This window comes from Portunus trituberculatus, chromosome 13 (genome assembly GCF_017591435.1).
Source record: "Portunus trituberculatus isolate SZX2019 chromosome 13, ASM1759143v1, whole genome shotgun sequence".
Classification (NCBI taxonomy): domain Eukaryota; kingdom Metazoa; phylum Arthropoda; class Malacostraca; order Decapoda; family Portunidae; genus Portunus; species Portunus trituberculatus.
In genome coordinates, this window is record NC_059267.1 from 3,393,326 (window position 1) to 3,416,218 (window position 22,893).

A 22,893-nucleotide genomic window follows, 5' to 3' on the forward strand; every position below is an offset into this window, starting at 1 on the left:
TAAGCCGTCTCTAAGAGCAGTGCTCTTTTTTGGGTATTGCTCAGTTTTGACTTTTCATTTTCTACTAGTTGATGGGAATTAATGTGCATAGTGTTGAGTTGCTTCATGGAAATAAAGGAATATGCTTGATGACTGGCATCATGCCAAACAGAACCTTGTCATGGATGAAATATAAAAGTTTGTGTATCATTCTGATAATACATTCACAAACCAGTAAGATACATACATATTATTGAACAGTGACACCTTCATGACAAATTCATTTACACTGTTTATTGATTAATTTAGGTGTTATTTAGTTAAAGGCAGCTATTTACACTAAATGTTAATTATTGTTGCTAGATTGATGTTTGGCTGATGCTCACCATTAATTGCTAGTTGTCATCAGTAATCCTTGGTTGAAGTCATAAGACAATTTAACGTCACTGTCATCTCTCGGTTTGTACGGCTCTTTTCTGTGAAGTGATCAGCTGATGTTTTGTGGGGTTATATTCAACATATACTGTACTTACTTTACAACATGGGAAACAAGATTATTCCTTCTGGACATTTATTCTCAATTCTGGGCCTCTAAAACATTATAATGACGTACTGCAGAAAGGGGTGTTATGTTTAGATAAGTAAAGTACTATAATACATATTCTACATAGTGGTGATACACAAGTGGAAGTGTTAGTTTACAAAAATCAGTATGTTGTGTCATTTTCCTCTTTATTTCCTCAAGAAAACATGATATTTTCTCCTTGGAAGCAGCAGGTGTTGGGTTTAATGATTAACATTTCCAGGCTTGTGCAGGGAAAATATGTGGCGCTGGTGGTGGTGAGGGTGATGGAGGTACTATATTGGAAAGGGTGTCAGTGACAATGTTATACTGGTGATGGTGAGAGTGTAATGATGGTAGTAGTGGTGCAATGGTGGTGGTAATAGTATAGGCTTGGCAATGGTGCTTTGTGATGGTGGTGTGGTGTTGATGTAGCCTTGGCAGTGATGCTTTGTGGTGGTGGTGGTGGTGGTGGTGGTGGTGTCGCTAGGAGGCCCAGCACCGTCCCTTGAAGTCTGCCTGACTTTAGGCTTCCTCACACCAGAAACTAGTGAGCAATCAGGCGCAGGCAGCAGCTGAGAGCATGGGCCACGAGTACTACAGGACCAGAAAGGTTTGTCCTGAGAGAACTCGGTGTGGAGGTTGTACAGGCACGGAACACATTTATCTCTCCCTCCAACCAGAGAGTAGTGATGTTTTTGCATTGATCTTAAATTAAACAAAACAAAAACAAAAAGACTTAATTGTAAAGAGTCTTAAATGATTTTGTACATACCTCAAAGCTATAAAAGAAATAAAAGAAAAATTGGAACATTGTACAGTTTTGAGATAAAATTTGCCATTGTTTTCTTCTTGTCTATCTGAAATACTGATATTACTAGTTTTCAATATGAGTCAATATTGCTTTTCCAATAGTTAGTCTTTCAATGTTCTTCATACTAAGTAATAAACTAACTTTCTTGATAACTTATACTCCCCCCAACACAGTTTTTAATCATGTATTTTTTTGCAATAACAATTTTTCTGCTAGATACTCTACAACTTCCATACCCTGTTGTTATATCAATGTTGTGATTGTGCCAGTAAATACAAGGCTGAGTGGTGTCCCTCCCAGCACTCACTGGTTACCATCTCATGTCTGTGTGTGTGTGTGTGTGTGTGTGTGTGTGTGTGTGTGTGTGTGTGTGTGTGTGTGTGTGTGTGTGTTTGAATACAGAATATCATTTCATCCTGCATGCAGTTTTCAAGCATTCAAAGTGTCATTTAACTCCACTTCCAGTTTTAAGCTCACTCATCACATACTCTTGGCATTCACACTAAGCTGTACTTAAAAAATACTGTATATTGAAAGAAAAATCAATATTTGTATGAATTTTTATCAATGTTTTTTGTTGATTGATTAATATTATCGTATTTTATATACTTATCATATTTTTATATTAATTCCTTAACTTTTTTCACAAACATTGTGGCTTACTTTTTTGTTCTTATGTCTTTACTTATGTGCCTTATCTTATTTTTAGTTCACAATCTTTTCATATAGTCAGAAGGAAACACTTGTCATGCACCCAGAAAGATAACATCACCAGTGCACTCATGAGAGATACACAGTTCTTGTATGTGTGTGTGTGTGTGTGTGTGTATGTAGTACCAGACTTGAGGAAAGGGTAACCAGTAGTGTGGTCATCTAGCATCAGTGGTCTGGATGCTAGAGGCATGGGTTGGCCTCTTTCATGCCTGGGTAACAGCCTGAGGGGTGTGTGGCGAGGCCCCAGCAGCGGCGGGGCAGCTGGTGCTTGTTGGTGGTGTCTGTGGTAGAGCCTCGTCTCTTAGAGTAGTGGTGCGCACACAGCCCTTGCACACACACTGACACATGTCCTTTGCACATGCCTGCCATCCAGTGACTTACCTGCCTACCTACCCACCTACCTACACACACACACACACACACACACACATTTGTATATCCACATCTCTGTGCATGGTATCTTGATTCAGAGTAAATTGCTCCATGTTGTAATGTAGGAAAGTATTACTTATGGCCAGATTAATGCCTGGAATATCATAAAGAACAAATATTACACTATCACCCTGAACTATAAGGTGCAGCAGGGAAAACAGAGATGCAAGTTAAGAGAGCCCTCTTTAATCAGACAGTTTAACTTTCCTCTATTTCCATTTTGTTTTCTAGTAATAAAGCAAAATGCAACTATACTCATAGATAAATCTTTTTCACAATTTGAATATTAGCAAATGAAGTCAGTTAGATACAATAAAGCGTGCAATGTCTGATAGACTTGTATCTGCTTAGTTGTAGTAGTCATCTCTGTTTTCTGTCAGCTTCTTGGAAATGGTGAAGATGTTGGCAGATAATGGGAAATATACCTGCCAGAATACTGCATGAGATGCCACCACATGCAGCACATTCACTTGCTCAGTCCACCATTACATTATGCATTTACTCTGGTCATCTCTACACCTCGTATATACACACATACACACACACACACACACACACACACACATTTACAACTAGGTAAATATATACATACATACATATATATATATATATATATATATATATATATATATATATATATATATATATATATATATATATATATATATATATATATATACACACACAGTCATCTATCCATCATTGACATATATCAGTATGCTCATTCACACCATCATGCAAGCTTTCTCACTATGCATGAGGAAAAAAAGAATTACGTCTATAATTACATTCAGTGCCTCGTAATTCTTCCCCTTGCAAGACATCATATATATATTTATATATACGTATATATGTAGTAATTGAACAGCAATGCGTATGCAATTAATGTGAAGTAGGTACGCCTTACTTGGCTTCTTGTATGTTAGTAAGATAATTGTAGTTACTTGGACAATGAAGTAATAGCTTCCTATGTAACTTAGGCTTGATTTTTTTTTTATATGATTTTCACACTGAGAAAAATATGCAAGAACTGGGAACTAATACCAACACTTCTCTTTGTGAGCTTTGATGACATGGCTCTAGAAACCAGTATGTACCAGCCAGAGAAGTTTGGACATTTTGCATTTCATCTGCAGTTTCTTCATCAAAACTTATAGTGGCACAGGACATGTTATACTGACTGCCTCCAGCATGCCGAGGTGCAACTGTGGGTTCCTGTGTAGGGATGGTTGATCGCATGGCATTCTCAAAGTAGTGACATACATTCCTGGTGTCCATTGGTACTGTGCCTCATGGATTTCCCTGGCACTCAGTAGCATGGTGCCGTCCCCAGACCCTGCGTCAGTGTTATCCTGCTGTCTGTGTTGACGTCAGGCCGCTGCCTCCATCCTTGTAGAGCCGTGTGTTTGTTTGAATGTCAACAAAGCTGCCTGTATTTTATTGAACAGAATTTTCCCCCACTACATAATTTTTCTGGGGCAAGAACTGTTTTATTATTGGTAGATCAGAGTGATTAGGAGACATGTGCTCCATTTTGATCAAATGTGATATATGTTTCTGTTGATGGTCATACAAAACCTTTTAATCCATTTTTCTGTATACTGTTTGAATCTTTCTCTTCTGAGCTTAAGAATGACACAAACATTTTTCTTGTCATTCCATTTTTCATTAAGCTATTGTAGCTTCTTTCTGTAACACCAGACTTTTATTTAAAAAAAAAAAAGGTCTTATTTTGCTAAAATTCATTAAATAACTTTCAGTTTTCATAAAAATTGAAAGAGGAGGTAGATTTGAAATATATCCTAGTAATTTGTTTTGACTATCGTGAGTATTTAGTTCCCAACACATCTTGCTTAATGCTCATGAGCATCACATCAAGTGACTATTTAACTCATGATACCACACAGTACATCATTGTCTTTCATGCTTTCTTCTGCCTCCACACTTTCTTTAAAGTATATTAACTTAGATTACATATCTAGTTTCATTACTTCTGTGTGTGTTCTCTTAGATATTCAGCATCTTCCAAGAAAAAAAATATATAATTACAAAAACTTTGTATCTACACATCTTTTCTCATCTGTGTGCTTGCTTTTGATATACATGAACCTGACTCACTTACCATATAATTTCATTCTTACATGCACACACAAAAATCATTATTAGAAACACACTTTAGTTAGAGGCTGTCATTCTTCTTCCTCATTTCCATTACAAACTGTGCCTACATCAGACACAGTGATTCCTTACTTGCACAGACCACCATCACACAGAGACTGAAATATACTTGTCTGCATTCATCCCTCATCACAGTGTAGCCCGTTAGAGGTGCACTGCCTTGTGGGGGAAGGTTTTGTCTCGTTGCCCAGCTATGTATGGTAGTTTGGCTGCCCTGAAGGGAGAGCCTGTGTGTGTGTAAGTGTGAATGTGTGTGACTGTGTATGTTTGTATCTGTGTGTGTGTCTGTTTATTTGTGTCATCACTTTACAATGTATGTTAAGCTTAGATCTTGTTTATACTGTTTCCCAGGTGTAAGTTTAGCTTTTAAGCTTCTTGAACGAGCTTGCCCATTTACCTCCATATTGGTAGACAATGTTGTTGCTATTAGTTTTCTTAAGATGTAAGATGTGGATGAGCTTCAGGGAACAAGTAATTCCTTTTCTCTTTGGTGACTGAACTGAATGCCATTGCTAAGAAATTTTGTCTCCCATTTGAGTTGTCAAATGTGAGACTTTGGGCACGTCCCGCAAGGCATGACTGAGTGCCGGCCAGGTCATGCCACCTTGATGTTGACCTCCCAGCCCTGACCTCAGTCACTCACAAGGGAGGGCTGAGGATTGCTTGCCAGGCTTCTATTTCTTTCCCTGTCTTGTGTCTGTGTTCTATTTTTAAGTTATCCATGTCCTGTAGTGTGTGTGTATGTGTGTGTGTGTGTGTGTGTGTGTGTGTGTGTGTGTGTGTGTGTGTGTGTGTACATGTGTGTGTGTATGTGTATCAGCTCTCCTCTCCAGGCAGCTATGTGAGACTTTTCATGTCTTGTATTTCTTTTTCATGCTTCGATCCCACCTCTGGTTCCCCCAACTGCAAAAAACTCAACAGCAAGAGAGCCCACCGGATTGGGTTTGTTCTGTCGATTCCATCTCGCTTCTGTACCGTTATACCATTTATTTATTTTTTTATATACATATTATTTATCTATATATACATAATTAATTGTATGTGTTGTGGGTGTCTTGTGATTTGCTTGGTCCAGTAGATTTAGACACAGAACTCTTCCTTCCCACTGATCTTTGTAATAGTATCAGTATCTTCCTCTTGTCTGTCTGTCTGTCTGTCTGTCTCCTCTCTGTCTGTGTGACTGTCTGTTTGTCTCTTCTTTGTGTATGTGTAAGTATTCTCTCTCTCTCTCTCTCTCTCTCTCTCTCTCTCTCTCTCTCTCTCTCTCTCTCTCTCTCTCTCTCTCTCTCTCTCTCTCTCTCTCTCTCTCTCTCTCTCTCTCTCTCTCTCTCTCTCTCTCTCTCTCTCTCTCTCTCTCTCTCTCTCTCTCTCTCTCTCTCTCTCTCTCTCTCTCATTACAGTGATAGTCATGTCCTGTGTGTGTAATCCCTTCCATAGATTCTCTCCTCCCTTTGGGGTTGCATTTCAGCTCCACTTGCTCCAGTCTCTCCATGGTTTCTACTTTCTTTGAACCCTTTAAATTGTTATAATTTTTCACCAATGTCTTTCTCTCGATCATGTCTTCCTGGGACATGAATGCTGACAAATCAAATTTCTCTGCTCGTCCTCAAAGGGGAAAAAAAAAATATATATACATATACAATACAAAAATGAATAGCAACCTAAGTTATTTGATAAAACTGTCAGTACTTTTTTTACCAATGTACTGCATAATTTTTTTTTTATTCTGTGATGGAAAAGTGTTAAAAGTGCATCATGCTAATATACAGTAAAATAAAGCTGCATGTCTTGTACGGTTACTAGTGTATGGTTGATTGAGAGTCTTGCTTCTGTGCTTGTGTTCAATTTAATGTTAGGCTTGTTGGTGCTCGCCTGTTCACTAGCCAGTCACTATAGCCGTGGTTTCCATTCGTGCCAAATGAACGATTGCTCTGGCTAGTAGCTGTAGTTAGTCTGAATTTTGCCATGCTTAGTGAGCAGCTGTAGACTACTTGGCATGGAGTATAGACATAGAGTGATTGATATTATGATTATGAGTTATTATTCTTACGATGATATTACTAGGTGATGAGTGAGTCAGGAGGCCAAGCACTCCCTGCCTGGTCACTGAGTACTCCCAGTCTTGTGCTTTGCAATGGTATTTACTGTTACTTTGCATCTACAGTTATGTGACTCAACTATTTTTTATGGTAGAGTGAGTAAAGCTGAGAGCAATCCACCAAGGTAGCCTTAGTCATGACTAATCAAACTTGTGCATGCTTGCAATGTTCAGTCATTATGATTTAGATTTATATATTTATTTATTTATTTGTTTTAGTTTTTAATGAACAATGAAATCACAATGCACTGTGTTGTGCCTCAGCCTTACTCTTATCTCCCCATATCATGTCAAAAACTGTCACTAATATATATATATATATATATATATATATATATATATATATATATATATATATATATATATATATATATATATATATATATATATATATATATTATATATGCTTGATGCAGCTTTTATATTTCTATGCTTAGGTTTAGTCTGGGTAGAATATTTGGATAAGTATCTTAGTATCTTTCCAAGAGTGAGAAAATTAATTTTCATATGGAAAAGTTGACTTCCCAAGAGTTATATTAGGAGCTAACTGGAAGTTCACCATTTTCCTCATGGTATTGTGCAACAGTGAATGTCTTGAAGCTTAAGAATGTGGTATGTGTTTTATGTGCATCCTGCTGCTATGGAATTATAACACTTTTTTCCAAGGAGCATCTTGGTGAAGCATATTCACTAGTCATGTGAAGTCCCTCAGTAACATTACATGCCCGGCCTGAGGCCCCCAGAGCTGTCAGCACTTTGTATGTTATCCATTCCCAACACTCATTCACTGTCTTGGAAGCTTTCAGTCCCCAGAGCCAGGACTGCTTTGGCAAGTTGGCCACAGACTGCCACAGAGACATGCACCCTGCCTGGCACAGGATTTGCTCACCACAAGACAATTGCCTGATCATTCACAACAGACATTCACAAGTTGAATAACTACCAGATTTTAATATTGTTCACCTCACATATTACTAGTAAAATGTTTAGTCATTCATCAGTGGTATGAATGACATTTTAGGTGTTGCAAGATGTAACACTACTAAATTTTAGTGAAATTAGGGGGACATTGCATAGAGTGTTTGTTACATAACAGGTGAACAAGTGTAGCAGTGCACTCAGGTGAGCAGAGGCACTTGCTCTTGGACTGTTTTCCTCTTAGAGTGCCACTCAGGTTTCAGTGTTTAAGGAGTGACTCTATTAGTGCTTTAAAAGATATATAAAAGAGTCAATCCTGCTTCATTCTTTTACCTTTAAGAAGGACTGGTTTACTTTCAGTGTGGACAGAAAGAGGTGGGTTTAGGATGTTCATATATTATGTGCACACTTTCCAGGTATGCAGCATTAGATGACTGATCCACACCAGTGTTATTTTCAATTGCATTTACTTTTTTCAAACCAATGACAGCTTTCCAAGGACTAGTCATGACTGATACATAGGTAATTAAGACTTGTGCAATAATCAATGAAGATTCAATTTTTATTAGACGTTTTATTTTATTGTAACAGCAATTGACAGTTATTGTTGAGTTTTGGAACTTTTTTTATCACTCTAGAAATTTGACATCTTTTCAAAATATTGTTTTGAAAAATGTGCTTATTGCATTCATTTAAGACATTTAGTTTCACTGATGGTTCTCTTAGCCTTCTTACAGGTTTAGATCCCTTCTGTTGTTTTGATTTTATAACTATGAACCTGCAGCAGTAGGTAAGCAACAGCAGTGTCCAGCCAGGCAAGTAAAGCTAGGCATCAATGGTTCAGTGCATCACTAACATGCCCCCGAACACCCAGCTACTTCACTCTCTAACCTCCATCTCCCTCACTCACAGCCGGGCTCTAATCTCTTCTCCATCAACTTCTTCCGTCTGTTTCGTGTGATGCGTCTGGTCAAGCTGCTGTCCAAGGGAGAGGGTATCCGCACTCTCCTGTGGACCTTCATCAAGAGTTTCCAGGCACTGCCATATGTTGCACTGCTCATTTTACTCCTTTTCTTCATTTATGGAGTTGTGGGCATGCAGGTGAGGCAAGAAGTGTTGACAGGAAAACACTGTTACTCTTTTTGTTTTATGAAATTCAAGAATGTGTTAGATTAATTTATCTGTATTAGTCTCATACTAGTTAAGAATCTTGTTTATATATATATATATATATATATATATATATATATATATATATATATATATATATATATATATATATATATATATATATATATATATATATTTTTTTTTTTTTTTTTTTTTTTTTTTTTTTGACAAATTAATACATCTTTATATTGGTTGAAGGAGCTTTCATGTGAGATGACACTAATGTATCTCCATTCTTCAGGTATTTGGAAAGATTGCACTGGACTTTGAAAACACCCACATTCACCGGCACAACAACTTCCAGACTTTCTTCCAGGCAGTGATGGTGTTGTTCAGATCAGCAACAGGTGTGTCCACATGTTATTCTTCTGGGGTGTAATGATACTGGGAATGCTGCTGGTATTAATGCCAGTGATTATTATTCATGTTTCTGTTAAGACTAACCCACACTGTCATTCAGGTGAGGCGTGGCAAGAGATCATGCTGTCGTGCCTCCCGCCTGACGCTGGCTGTGATCCCAACTCTGAAGACTCTGCCGCCAAGACCTGTGGTTCCATGGTGGCTTACCCATATTTCATCTCCTTCTACACCCTCTGCTCCTTCTTGGTGAGTGACCTCCTCCTCCTCCTCCTCCTCCTCCTCCTCCTCCTCCTTTCTTTCTTTCTTCCCTTTATGCTTTATTTATTTCTTGCAGTTTTATCCTCTATTTTATTGAGAAAGCATTGCAGTATTTTCTATCATGGATTACTGCTCATGTTCAAATTTACATTTAAAATTTTACCAAGTTGGCATATTTAGTGATGCATTCCTCCACCTCTCCAGATCATTAACCTGTTCGTGGCTGTCATCATGGACAACTTTGACTATCTAACCCGTGACTGGTCCATCCTCGGGCCTCACCACCTTGACGAGTTCATCACACTGTGGTCGGAGTATGACCCAGATGCCAAAGGCCGCATCAAACATCTTGATGTGGTCACTCTTCTCAGGAAAATATCACCGCCGCTCGGTTTTGGAAAATTGTGTCCATATCGAGTAGCCTGTAAGGTGAGGCAATAACCTTTTTTTTACTTTGAAGCTTGAATTTTTGGTATCCTAGAAACATTAGTTTATTCTTCCATTCAAACAGTTGTGCTTTATCCATTACCACAATCAGTCCTCACTTCACTTTTGCCATCCTTTGCAGCGACTTGTGGCAATGAACATGCCACTCAACACTGATGGGACTGTGATGTTCAATGCCACGCTATTTGCACTGGTCAGAACATCATTAAGAATCAAGACAGAGGGGAATATTGATGATGCCAACGAGGAACTTCGAGCCATCATCAAGAAGATCTGGAAGCGAACCAACCCTAAGCTACTGGACCAAGTGGTGCCACCTGTCGGAAGTAAGCTGCCACCACCACCATTGCATTAGGGCCACTAACATTATTCCATCACCATCATCAGTATTCCACCACCACCACCACTCTGCACTCAAATCCAAATATTCAAGTACCTTGTATATAATTTCTATTTAGTATTGACTAGCTTCCAGGATTGACACTGGAATAACTGCAATTTCCTCTCAACAGTTGAAGATGATGTCACGGTTGGGAAGTTCTACGCAACCTTCCTCATCCAGGACTACTTCAGGAGGTTCAAGAAGAAGAAGCAGGAGATCAAGGAGCAGATTGACAAGGATGCCTCCAACACAGTCACTCTGCAGGCAGGTGAGTCACTGAATACCCTCATGGAACCCTGGTGAGTGGGCCAAACATGTGTGTCATTTATAGTAAGGACAGAAATTAATGAACATCTTATGAACATAGAGAAGAACTTAAAGCATTAATTTTCATCGCCTAATTTTCATGTATATTGTATATTTTTATCCAATATTTTAGATTTTGAAAATGCATCAGGATGGACTGTTAATGCTTGAAGAAATCTGAAAAAAAAAGTAAAATCATGTTCGTCTTTCACTGTCCTTTTGTCAGGTCTGAGGACGCTGCACGAAGCCGGCCCAGAGCTGAAGCGCGCCATCTCGGGTAACTTGGATGAGATGCGTGACGATGACATTCCCACGCACCGGGTAAGGCTCCTCCATTCTTTCCTCTGCCCAGCCTGACAATCATGCCATCCATGGTGTGTTTTGCAGGACTGGAGTATTACTCAGAATTACTGTGATCTGATTTATGAGACCATGTTAAAGCCTATTCATCCTCAACAGACTTGTTATTGAATTTGGCTCACTTTATAGAGAGTATTAGAGAATAGGGTTTCTCAGAGAACAATATTAGACATTATAGATAGTTGTGTCCTGACTATGCTAATAAAGGTATTTCTTTTAACAGTATGCACTCAAATTACAACAATAAAGAAAAGTTAGGGTAAATTGTATAGATATTTTAGAATGGAACCTATTATTTAAATCATTGATCAGAAAAATGAAAGAGAAGTTAAAATAATCTGATTTTGATAATAATGCCATTCATATTAAATGTTTCAGATGTATAGTAAAAATAATTGCTGAAATGAAAACAGTAACTTTTAAAATTTTACAAAAGGAATAAGACTATTTAGTAACAATAGTAAGATAGTTATGTTTTTTCAGAGAAAATAGAGAAAAGTGTGTGTGTGTGCGTGTGTGCGTGCGTGTGTGTGTGTGTATGTGTGTGTGCGTGTGTGTGTGCAGGTGAGCAGGTTGGCAAGAGGTAGCGTAATGGCATATGATGCTGAAGTGAGGAAGAGCAAGACAGCAGGTGAGGGTGTGAGGTGAGGCAGCACACCCCCACCCTGTGAGTTGCCCCTTGCCCTCACTAACACTCCTCAGATACAATCTATAGAGGCCGGTGTCCACTCCTCAGATCTGTATCTCTTGTTGAAGCTCCTCTAAAGGTTTCTCAGCTCAGAACTTTATAATCTATTCAATCTACATATATGAACCAGATCTTTCAGTAGCTGGTAGATCTTTATTGAACTGAAAGGTTCTGATTGTGACCATTTCATTTTTCTATTTTCCCTTGGTTTTCATGCCTTGATTGGTTAGAAACTTCCTCTGAAATATCATATTTTCATTCTTGGAAAAAAAGCCCATCAGCAAAACACCATGAGAAGACAAGGAAATATTAAATAGTCTTTGTCATATGTTAAGATCAAGAATGCAAAAGGCTTTTGACAGTGGTGAAGCCAAGCACCACTGATCTGCTTCCAAGGAGTGTATTTAAGCTGCCAGCTCTACACGATGACTGCATATGAGATGCAAATATTGCAATAAGGAATTGGGCTTCTATATACCAATATCTGAGCAGATGTTGATTGCAAGTGTGAATTAAAAGACCATAATCCTTTTTGGGGGGCCGCTTTTAATTAACTGTGTTTTTTTAAGTCTGCCGTCTAAAGTTTCTTATGATTAACTGCGTTTCTTTACGTTTAAGTGCCAATTGAATATTTTGACTCCCCCTGAAGGCAGTGTCAGAGCAGGAGCTTGGGGATGTTTTGTATGGAATTATTACTGAAATCATAAGTATATGTGTGAGGCTTAATATGATAGACATTGCAGTGAGGCCTCTGTGCAGATATGAGAAAATTGAAAAGGAAATAATGCTCAAAGTAATTAATACCCATAGAAAAGACTTAACTAAGATGTATATTATCTTTACTTTGTTATATTCAAAGAAAAATGTTCCACTCAACTTTTAAGAGAATAACAGTTAAATGGACTTTTTATAATTCCTCCCTCATGGACATCCTTCTCTACACTATGTTTAAAAGAAAAAAATGCAATTAAATTTACAAGAGTTGTGATAATTGATCAATAAATTAAGATTTCCTTCTTTCGTGTGGTAAACAGTTCCTCAGACTCCTGTACTCTCTCACCACTTTAAAGATTCCCTCTCCCAGTATTGGCATTACCTCTGCCCACATTGCAGTAATCTAGCACCGTCCCACCTCCTTCCCTCCTCATGGAGCACCTAACAGTAACCTCCCACTGATGGTTTTCTAGCGTAACCACTCCTTGTTCGGATCCGTCTGGTCTTCTATGAGAGTCAAAGGTCTGCAGCGGACTCGGTCGCTCCGTGTCAACTCTGGCCAGCACTCCAAGGTGAGCCCAAGTGAACCATTCCTCCGTAGCCCGACATCACTCTGGGAACTCAGGGAGGATCTAGTGGAGAAGTATAGCCATGTATTCGTGATACCTGTAGAGTTTGAAATCACAGTATTGGACTGTTTATCAGCAATATTTCAGACCTGAGTGTTGCCAGACTAGCAGCAGGGGCCAGATGTATGACATCACTGCTACATATAAAACAATGCACATTTGATACAGTACATGCTAAAGTGGCATTTGGGTTCATTTCTAAAAAATACAATGGGAAAGATATTTAGTGTTATGTCTGACCAATATAAGTTTTTGCTACTAAAGCATGTTGTCCTCCTTTTCCTTGCCTTTCCTAGATGTCTGCTGTAGCTCATTTTCATAACAAAAAGTCTAGAGGGTTTTATCTCTCTCTCTCTCTCTCTCTCTCTCTCTCTCTCTCTCTCTCTCTCTCTCTCTCTCTCTCTCTCTCTCTCTCTCTCTCTCTCTCTCTCTCTCTCTCTCTCTCTCTCTCTCTCTATATATATATATATATATATATATATATATATATATATATATATATATATATATATATATATATATATATATATATATGTATGTATATAGACTGCTTTTTACTCTACACTCAATGAAACCACAAAATTGAGTGATTTCTGCAACAGACACATCACAAGAAACATCCATCCCATGGTTTTCTTGCAAATCTTTTGGAAAATAGTCAAGGAGTATGTGTGAATACAGTTTGAAGAAGATATTGAAGACGTTCAGTAAATAATGCTTTGGTACAAATTGGTATTTGAAGTATATCCAGTTCAAAATATCTGAATAAATGGTCCAATACTGCATTAGAAGTACACCTCCTTCCCTTTTCTTCCTTTATTATCAGTTACATGTAGGTCTACTTCTTCTGAAGAGTTCTCTTTTGATCAACCTTGGTGATGTAAGGCTCTCTATTTGCCACATCGAACCTCAGAATGAAGAAAGACATGGCTCAGAGTCCCCCAGTGTAAGGCAGTGGCTAATGCTGTTCCTCAGTAAGTTGCCTTAGCACACATTTCTCACTGAAACAGCTCCTGTTGGTGCAAGCATTATAGCCATTGCATATACTACTTAATTTTGTGTTTTTGTTATATATCCTCCAAAATTGGCTTCATCCTCACTGTTTCACTAGAGTTTTTTGTAAGTGGGATTTCAAGTTATCAGTTACGGTTGTAACATTATCATTGTTATTTGATTCATGGTTTGAGATTCATTCTGCCTGCAAACACTCGCATGTGTCCTGAAGGCCTCCCACCTCCTTCCCCCCTGACACCCCTGAGGTTTCTGCACAATGTACGTACAAGATGAGCCACAAGCAGACTGGTTCAGGGCAGAATGTTACGGTGTGGTAGTGTTTTCTCTCTTTGTTGCATGAGCTTCTTGACATTAGTTGCCCCTTAGTACTAACTTACTAGAATACTGTGGTCCAGAACCAGGACCTCATGTTGGAGTAGCTTGTGCTTGTATTGACACACTTTAGTATAAATGCCGTGAGAGATTGTGTTGTGGTGTAATATCAGCTTACCAGTGAAGGAGGTTCATGTCTTTAGTACCTTGGGATACTGGTCAATATCTTGGGAGGATTGACAACTTTTTGTCTTTTTGTAATATTTTATGAAGTATTTAGATTGTATGATTGATGTGGTTCATGCAGTAACAATTTTCTTTCAGGTGTGATGTATTTATTGTAATTCCTTATGATAATTTCTTATTATCCATTTACATATTTTCCAGGTGTAATGATAACTGAATTATTTATTTGATTGTTTCTCCATATGGCTTTTATAATGATGTACCATATTCTGTATTCATGTATTTTGTTACAGATTGGACTAGAAAGCAGTGAAATCATATTAGTGACACATATGACAAAGAAAGCAATTAGTGTTGTTAGTATTGTGAATATACTCAAGGAATGAAAGGCCTGGCAGTGAGTGACTGGAGACTTCTTTATTTTATTTTGTTGAGGGAAGGAATGCTGAAAGTAAACAAATATTTGAATCTCACCTACACATGGCACACAACAGGCTGATATTTGAAGCTTCTCAGGTTAGAAGTTGCACTCTGAACAAAACAGTCACAGTCAAATTCAATTTTTCATTGGAGTGCAGCTTCTAAAGTGAAGTGACACACTACATTTATGATGAACACCGATGAAATATTGTACCTTTACATTGTACTCAATTGAAGACATACACCTCAAGTTTCATAGATACAGTAGTGTGATAGGAGGCACTATGCATTCAGTCAGCAAGTGGTGCATCTAAACCTTCATCTTCCAGACGGGTAAAATCTTGCACCCAGTAATTCTGAAGGTCAACAACCAAATAATGAACATGGTGAGACCGCCGGTGAGATAGAATTCTTGTTTTGCGTGGCTCACTCATATCCTGTGGAGAACTCTGGGAGAGATCAGGAAGTTCTGGCAAGTGTCAGTTGATTTGCCTTTCAAAAATAACTTGTTTTCATTGAAATTAAAGCCATTAAGTTATATCTCTTCCAGAGTTCATTTTTGCTGAAATAGATACAGTGAATAATAACTAACTTCTCTCTCTCAACAAAAAAGTTTTACTAAAAATTAAGATTTAAGTGAAGACTTACTTAAGCCTTCAGTGCACTATAAAAAAAGTATTACATTGCATTATTTGTGCTGCTTTACATGTAGAGTTGTATGTGAATTAATGAAATATATAGTAACAAGACTTTGGGAATATACAAGGTTCCATAATATTGAGGATTCTGATTAACAGCTAAAATGATGAACTCTAAACATTAGCTTGATTATTTTTATTTCATTCTTATCTCATAGTTTTCATCAATTTTCAATGGAATCTAGATCTCTGCCATTATCAGACTGTTCTTGAACATCACAATGATTGTTGGTAAGAAATTCAAGCCATAAGAAAGCAGCACTCTATCCTGCACTCGAGAGTTGAGGCTACACAGGCAGGAATTGGCAGTTTTCTTTTATCTATAACAGTGCACACAACTATCAGATGCACAGTGATTCTGCTATGTACTTCCCTCTGTATGATTTACAAGATTCAACCAAAATATAGTTACATATGAAATTCAAAATTTTGAGTTACATACTTATTACCTGAGAAAGAAAAACAGGCTGTCTAGGAAAATCTAATGCTTAGGAACCTTAATAAGCACTTAAGTGTTATAGAACTTTGGTAACACTGGTGTCTTTACACTGCACTGACTTCTTCACTGCCTTTTGTTACTTACTTATCTTTAGTAATATGGTAGCCTTGAGAGTGACGTACTCTCTCAAGGCTTATACCTACTTCTCTACAACTAAGACTTCCTATATAACCTTTTACAAAAATATACTTCACATAACCAAATGAAATAAGTAAAAGTAAAAGATTACCTAACAAACATTAGTATGTAAGAGTAAAAAGATGTAACACGTAACAATAATATGCCATTAAACACTATTACATATACCAACTGTTAAAAGGAGAAACACAGAAAAGTACTGAGTCATCTCTTATAAAATGCACATTGTATTCTGCTTTATAGGATACAGAGATGATGTTCTATAGATGTGACTCCCTCACCCACAAAGGCCTTCTGGATTCTTATATCAGTAATAATTGTTTGTTATCTTGCAATATTCCATCATTCAATCTGTGTTTACTTATTCCATTGTTAGTTTTATATATCTTTTTTATTATCCTTCTCTCTGATGATGTATGAAAAGCCAGTTGATGTGTTACTACAGTAGTACACTTATCTTTGTAGTACAGTGCTCAAATCTTTCATTAATATTCTATCTATATTTTCCTATATGTGTATTTCCGCAGTAATTTTTCCCCCCATTTATATCTTCTCCACACTCCCCCCCCCCCATCCAACAATCACACAAGGAGTCTGTTTGTATGAGGGAACTATTGAAAACTTAAAATTTTCTGCTTGGCACTTCCAGATCTCCCCCACCAACTCACTCTCCTATTCTCCCGCTCACTCCAACGAGAAGACAGCGCTCAACCACACCCTTCACCGACCACCAACTCCCCTTGAGAGGTTAGTGACACACCTGTGACTTGAGACTTGCAGGTTAATCTTTCAGCTGGTCTTGCTTTATTGATACAGGTAACTATTTTAATTGATTTTTTTTTCTCTTCCTCATTCTTCCTTTAGTATCTCTCTCTCTCTCTCTCTCTCTCTCTCTCTCTCTCTCTCTCTCTCTCTCTCTCTCTCTCTCTCTCTCTCTCTCTCTCTCTCTCTCTCTCTCTCTCTCTCTCTCTCTCTCTCTCTCTCTCTCTCTCTCTCTCTCTCTCTCTCTCTCTCATTGTAATAATTTGGCAAAATGTACTGAGCCTATTCTTGCTTCTCTTAAGTGTGTTTTAAGTTGAATTGTTTTTATAATTTTCTTCTCATCTCTGTTTTCTCAATGCTCCAAGCTAGGTGTTTTTTCTTTGCTTGTGTGTGCGAGTGTGTGTGTGTGTGTGTGCGTGCATATGTATGTGTCTGCGTGTATATGTGTGTGTGGCTGCGATGCATGGCTGTGCGCATGGATTATGACATGTGGCAGTTTGGTGGTAAATGTGGCTGGTGGATGGAAAGGTGCCCTGGAATGTGCAATGCAGGTAATTTTAATTTTCTTTTATTTCTTCAAACGTGTGATGTAGTTTAAGCATTGGTACCGCGCAAGCTTCTACTAAGAGTAAGGTAGGTTGCCATCAGAGGCTGTAGTTATTTTATTTCTGGCTTTTATGCTTATTCCCAATTATAACAAACCAATTAAATTTTTTGATGTTCCTCAAGACTATATTATTTGTACCATATATATATTTTTTTTCTTATTTCACATCAGGTAAAGGTAGTGTTGTTTCCTTTACTCACATATTGTAGACTTTATACATCTTGATTTCAACAGTGCACCATTTAAAATTGTGTATTTCCTTTACCTCACTAATTAAAATCTCACTCCAGTTGCCTCAAAGCTATTCATATAAAATACTTATATTCTTTCCTCTAATGAACTAAAGACCCACTGGACTAATTCTTCAACACCTGGCAACATGTTACCTGGTGTGTCTGCCTCAAACACTAATCATGCAAAATGGCTGGTAACATGCACTACTTTCTTTCTCCAAATCTTTGTTGCAAAACACCAGTACACCCACCACACACTTTTATGCACTCACCAGTGTTAACTCCTGTGCATTTACTGTTAACTCGAGAATGCTTGATGTCTGGTCCTCTGCATCCATTTAAGAATTTGTGGGTCAACCATGAACAAGCCAATCATCCCTCAACAGCAGTGCCCCTCATTGTTATTCATCAAATAGACAATCATGCAGTCTGTGCCATTAACTGTTTATTTGGTGATGTAGTGCTGGATGAGCAACAGCTTGATGGTGATGCAATGGTTTCATTATTTCATCTGTGATGCCCCTTTCAAGTACATCTTGTCTTGGGACAGACCATAAATCCTGTGCACCTTCAGTAATTGGTGTGCACTCAATGTTCACTTCTCCTTTGCTCATGATGTTTGTCAGGCAGTTGCCCCAAAACCTTCAAGAGTCACAGCACTGTAAAGAGAGTAAAGATTCAGTCTGTCAGTGGTTGGTGGTGTACAAGGCAGCTAAACTTAATTTTGTTACTTCAGTACAGGCCTTTTGCCACTAAATGAAAATGCTTCATAATCCAGATTGGGTTTTTTGTATTCTGAAAAGAAATTTATTATGTAAACGTATTCATGTATTACATGAATGGATTTGGTTTGAATATAAATGTACACATATCTTTTACATATTTTGAAGCACACTGTTTGTAGTTGCATTTCTTGGCTTACTTTTTATATATTACACCCAAACACTTACAGTTCAGATGTACACTTGTCATTTATAAATACTTTACTATAAATGTGATACTATTAATGTTGAGCAGTAGATACTTATTGGTGGTGTGTGTGGGTGGCAAGTGGCGTGTGTTGGCTCACTGCATGTGTCCCTCTGACCTGCCCCCTCGGCCCTCTCCCCACTAGCTCTCAGTCTCTTGGGGAGGATGAGGAGGGGATCCCCATGCGGCCCCTCAGGATCATGAATGGAGATCCAGAACGCAGATCCAACCTGGTTATTAAAGAGTAAGTAAATTTACAGCTTCTCTTTGACAGTCTTGCTGGAAGATGGTCAGATACTGCTCTCTGTGCGTGTATGTGTGTGCGTGTGTGTGTATTTGCGTGTATGTTTATGCTATCTCTGTTGCATCAACAATGTTTTTTCACCTTAGTATCATTTTGTTGTCTGTGTTTCACCTCAGGGCACATACTACTAATAATAGTTGTCCTTACCACCACCACAACAACCACCACCATCACAGTCACTTACTCCACCTTTGCTTTTCTTGATTGCTCCGCCTGCACAGCTGAGCTCCTCACCTTCCTTGCACAGATTTGTGTGTTGTTATGTCATGTTCCTGCCCAGGTGGCTTGGTGGGTCCTGAGGTGCTGCTGGAGTTGTGTGCATGAAGATGTGTCGTGGAGTTTAGAGACTGCAAGTTGGCTTGCCAGGAAGGCAGTCTCTTGATGTTTAGTAGTCCCCAAGACCTAGTCTAGCTCATCGTTTTATCCATCAGATGGGCTAGTTAGAGTAAGCAGTATTTCTATAGTTATGAATACCTATATAGTATTGCATAGGAATCTAAATTATGTACTATACCTACAAACCTGAAAGTTCTGCTTCTGCCTTGTGCCATCTAGTACCTAACTTTTAGCATAGTATATTGTGGGCACATTGCCTTTTATTATGACAAAGCCAGTCAAAGGGATTGAACAGTTCCTTACTAGTTCTTTTTCCTACTTCAATCTCTTTCTTTCACTTACTATTTTTAAACGTCTCAGTAATATAACTGTATAGCTTTGGTCATATGCCCTCAGCAGATGGTGCATACATGCAAACAGAATGAGAGCTTATCCCAGTAATATCCACATACATGACCTCATTCAAAGCTACAAGAAGCCCATGATTTACATACCTCCATGAATCAGTCACTTTTTGTAGTGGTGATACCTATAGCAGTTATTTCTGTACTGTGTTTATGGAAGTACTTTAGAATGTTTAAACTGAATAAATAGCTGTAAATATAGCAAAAATGCTTAATGATGAACAGTACCAGGGTAAAAATAGCAAGTGTGCAGGCATGTGTGGGTGAAAACAGTAAGTAGTTTAATAGAAAATAAATTTTGATTAAATAGATATTAGTGCAAAGATGTTTTCAAAAGTAGCTCAAGAAATGAGTTATGTTAGAATTATTTTAGTAAACAAATATGGTTTTATTTGGTTCTTTGACAGAAAGCATTGATAATTGAAGTATATATTTTTTGTAGCCAATGAAATTCTCAAAAGTGTGATTTTAAGGAATATCTAGTTGTGTAAAAAAGTGATAACTCTTTTCAAACATTTTCTAGTGAAATTTAATAGATATAGGTATATTCTGCTATACATATAGATCATTTGTATACCCATGATTAAAAAATTTGCCTCAGCTCATTTCTTAGTTAAAGTTTAAGTGGTAGTTAAGTATTGTGAGGTACAGTTCATATATTGCTATGTATCATTGCTATGATCTATTTATTCATAGCTTTCAACTAGAGCATAAGCTATTTTTACAACCTTGCTGCTGATTAGACCATGGCGCAGTCAACCATTCCTTCTCATACACACAGCAACACTAGACATGCCAGCTTGGATATAAGAAAGGGGGATAGAAAGGCTTGTGTCACATTGCATGGCAATGGTACTGCTGCATTGCAGAAACACACAAACAAATGTGAATTGTCTCACTACTGTGGTGCTGCCACTTCTGCCACACAGTATTGTATCACAATATACTGGTGCCACACCTCCACACTGTTGCCTTATACTAGGTTTGAAGACAATGCATATACTCACTTAGTTGCAGATGCAGTGGTGCCTTGCACTGCATCACACCAGGTGTCATGACAAAACACTCCTCTCATTGCAATTAAAATTGGCCACTTTCCGGTCAAAAAACAAGGTTATAAAAGTTGCCTAAGCTCCAATTGAAAATTATGATAAAATAGACAGTGGGTTGTAATATTAACATGTCTTATTTACTTCATGTATTCATAAGGAAAGAGTTGAAGTGCTGGAGACATACTCATTAATTCACTTTTGATTTTCAGTAAGCAGATGCAGTATTTGACACCCAACTACCATGGTAAGGAGAAGGATGAAGCTGCAAGGGTGACTTGAGTCTTGTAGGCCACTCTGGACCTCCATCACCCACTCAGTTCTGCCATGTTAACAGTATCTCAGACTTGTGTTCATGGAGGGATCTTCAAATATCAGTTTTTTGAGACAAGAGCAAGTGGTGGTGTTGGTCCAGGATGGTTCACTGAAGACATTCATTACTAACACTTCCTCTTGGCCCGCATGGCATCCAGTGGGCTGAGCTGCCTCACACTCCTCTCCAGGCTCTGCTGCCACTCTTGTTCCTGCTGCTGATGATAACGATGCTACTTCAGCTTTTCTAACTAACAGCACCACCAGCAAAATAGATCTCTATACTAAGTGTGTTGTGTGTGTGTGTGTGTGTGTGTGTTTATGATGTATGCATGCATGCCTGTGTGACTTATCTACTAACCAAACTCACCGCTGTAGCCTGAGTGACGAGGAGTTGAGTGAGGGGCCACAGCCACCCACGCCACCTCCCCGTCGCACCTCCACCAACTCGTGGGGTCTGGGCTGCATCGGGCGGCAGGACGCTCAGTCCCGGAGCTTCAGCAACATCGCGGACGGGTTGCGTCTGGCCCATGCACAGGCATTAGCTGTGGCCGGCATCGTCCACCAGACCTCTTCCTCTTCTGGCTCAGCCCCGTTCAGGCGAGGCCTCCGGGCCTCCTTCCATGGCCGAGGTACCCCGCGCCATCCCAACCCCGAGGGGCCCCACCTCTCCTGCCCCACAACCCCCGCCTCCATCCGCAGGGGGCGCCCGGCCCCCCCAGCCTCTGCCCGCAGGGGGCAGGAAGAGCCCTCGGGCCAGTTGCTGTCAGTGCAGGCGCTGCTGCAGCACGTGTCCTCCCTGCGGCCCTGCGACTCCCCCTCGCCCCGAGTCCTGCCCCGCCCCCTCCCCAATTCCTTCCACCGGCGCTCCCTGCGTGCCCCTCCCCGCCTCCCCATTCCCTCCCTTCACCGCTCCTTGGAGAATTTCCGTCCCTCTAGCTCAGACTCCGATTCTGAGATGGAGACTTCACTGCCCCTCACCTCCCCCACCCATACCCAGGCCGCCGCCCTCCCGGAGGATCAGTCTGGGCTCTCCTCTGGGCTGTCCACCCACAGCCTCCCCCAGTGCGGGCCCCACACCACCCCCAACCATGCCCCTCACCATCCAGCACATCGTCAACTCCCCTGTCATCCACACACAGACTGTACCCATCGTCACCACCGCCACCACCGCCACCACAGACAGATCCACCAGTATCATCGCCTCATGCCCGAGGACTCTGACCACAACCACCACCATAACCCTTCCCAACATCCTCCCCAGTCCTCACACTCACCGCCACAACCTTCCACTCACCGATCAATCCGTCGCCACCGCCACCACCCTCTTCACCACCAACACCACCACCATCTCCACCACTGTGTTCTTCCATCATCAGTGTCAACTCTTAAGCTGTCTCCGCCTTCCGCTGGTGTGTTTGCTGGTGCCTTAGACTGGGACGTGTGCTGTGGCAATGTGGGAGTATGCGGACTCCCCCACCCTCGTAATGGCTGTGCCCCCACTACTCCCCTTCTCTCTCTCTCTCTTAGGTAACTCTCCCCTTCCTCTGCTCTCTCTCAAGAGGGCTTGTGCCTCTGTCATAAAGCTGTAAGTGCGTCCGTACTTGCGTCAAGCCACTGATGTGCTGGCAGTTCTCCATT

General features: G+C 39.5%; 1 protein-coding gene across 50 annotated transcripts in view; it reads left to right on the forward strand.

The window, feature by feature from the left end:
* LOC123503122 (muscle calcium channel subunit alpha-1-like) overlaps window positions 1–22,893 on the forward strand; it is a 230,015-nt gene that overhangs the window by 201,584 nt on the left and 5,538 nt on the right. For 38 of the 50 annotated variants that reach the window (XM_045252615.1, XM_045252618.1, XM_045252580.1 and 35 more), the window contains 14 exons: window positions 1,086–1,154; window positions 5,601–5,621; window positions 8,608–8,796; window positions 9,107–9,212; window positions 9,326–9,471; window positions 9,688–9,912; window positions 10,052–10,256; window positions 10,443–10,580; window positions 10,845–10,939; window positions 12,854–12,952; window positions 15,271–15,339; window positions 16,926–17,023; window positions 18,993–19,091; window positions 21,631–21,884. In XM_045252615.1, coding sequence (XP_045108550.1) covers window positions 1,086–1,154; window positions 5,601–5,621; window positions 8,608–8,796; window positions 9,107–9,212; window positions 9,326–9,471; window positions 9,688–9,912; window positions 10,052–10,256; window positions 10,443–10,580; window positions 10,845–10,939; window positions 12,854–12,952; window positions 15,271–15,339; window positions 16,926–17,023; window positions 18,993–19,091; window positions 21,631–21,884 — 1,813 coding nt within the window. Of the gene's footprint in view, window positions 1–1,085; window positions 1,155–5,600; window positions 5,622–8,607; window positions 8,797–9,106; window positions 9,213–9,325; window positions 9,472–9,687; window positions 9,913–10,051; window positions 10,257–10,442; window positions 10,581–10,844; window positions 10,940–12,853; window positions 12,953–15,270; window positions 15,340–16,925; window positions 17,024–18,992; window positions 19,092–21,152; window positions 21,188–21,630; window positions 21,885–22,893 lie in introns of all 50 variants that reach the window. The other 12 variants (XM_045252591.1, XM_045252590.1, XM_045252581.1 and 9 more) reach the window with 11 other exon arrangements.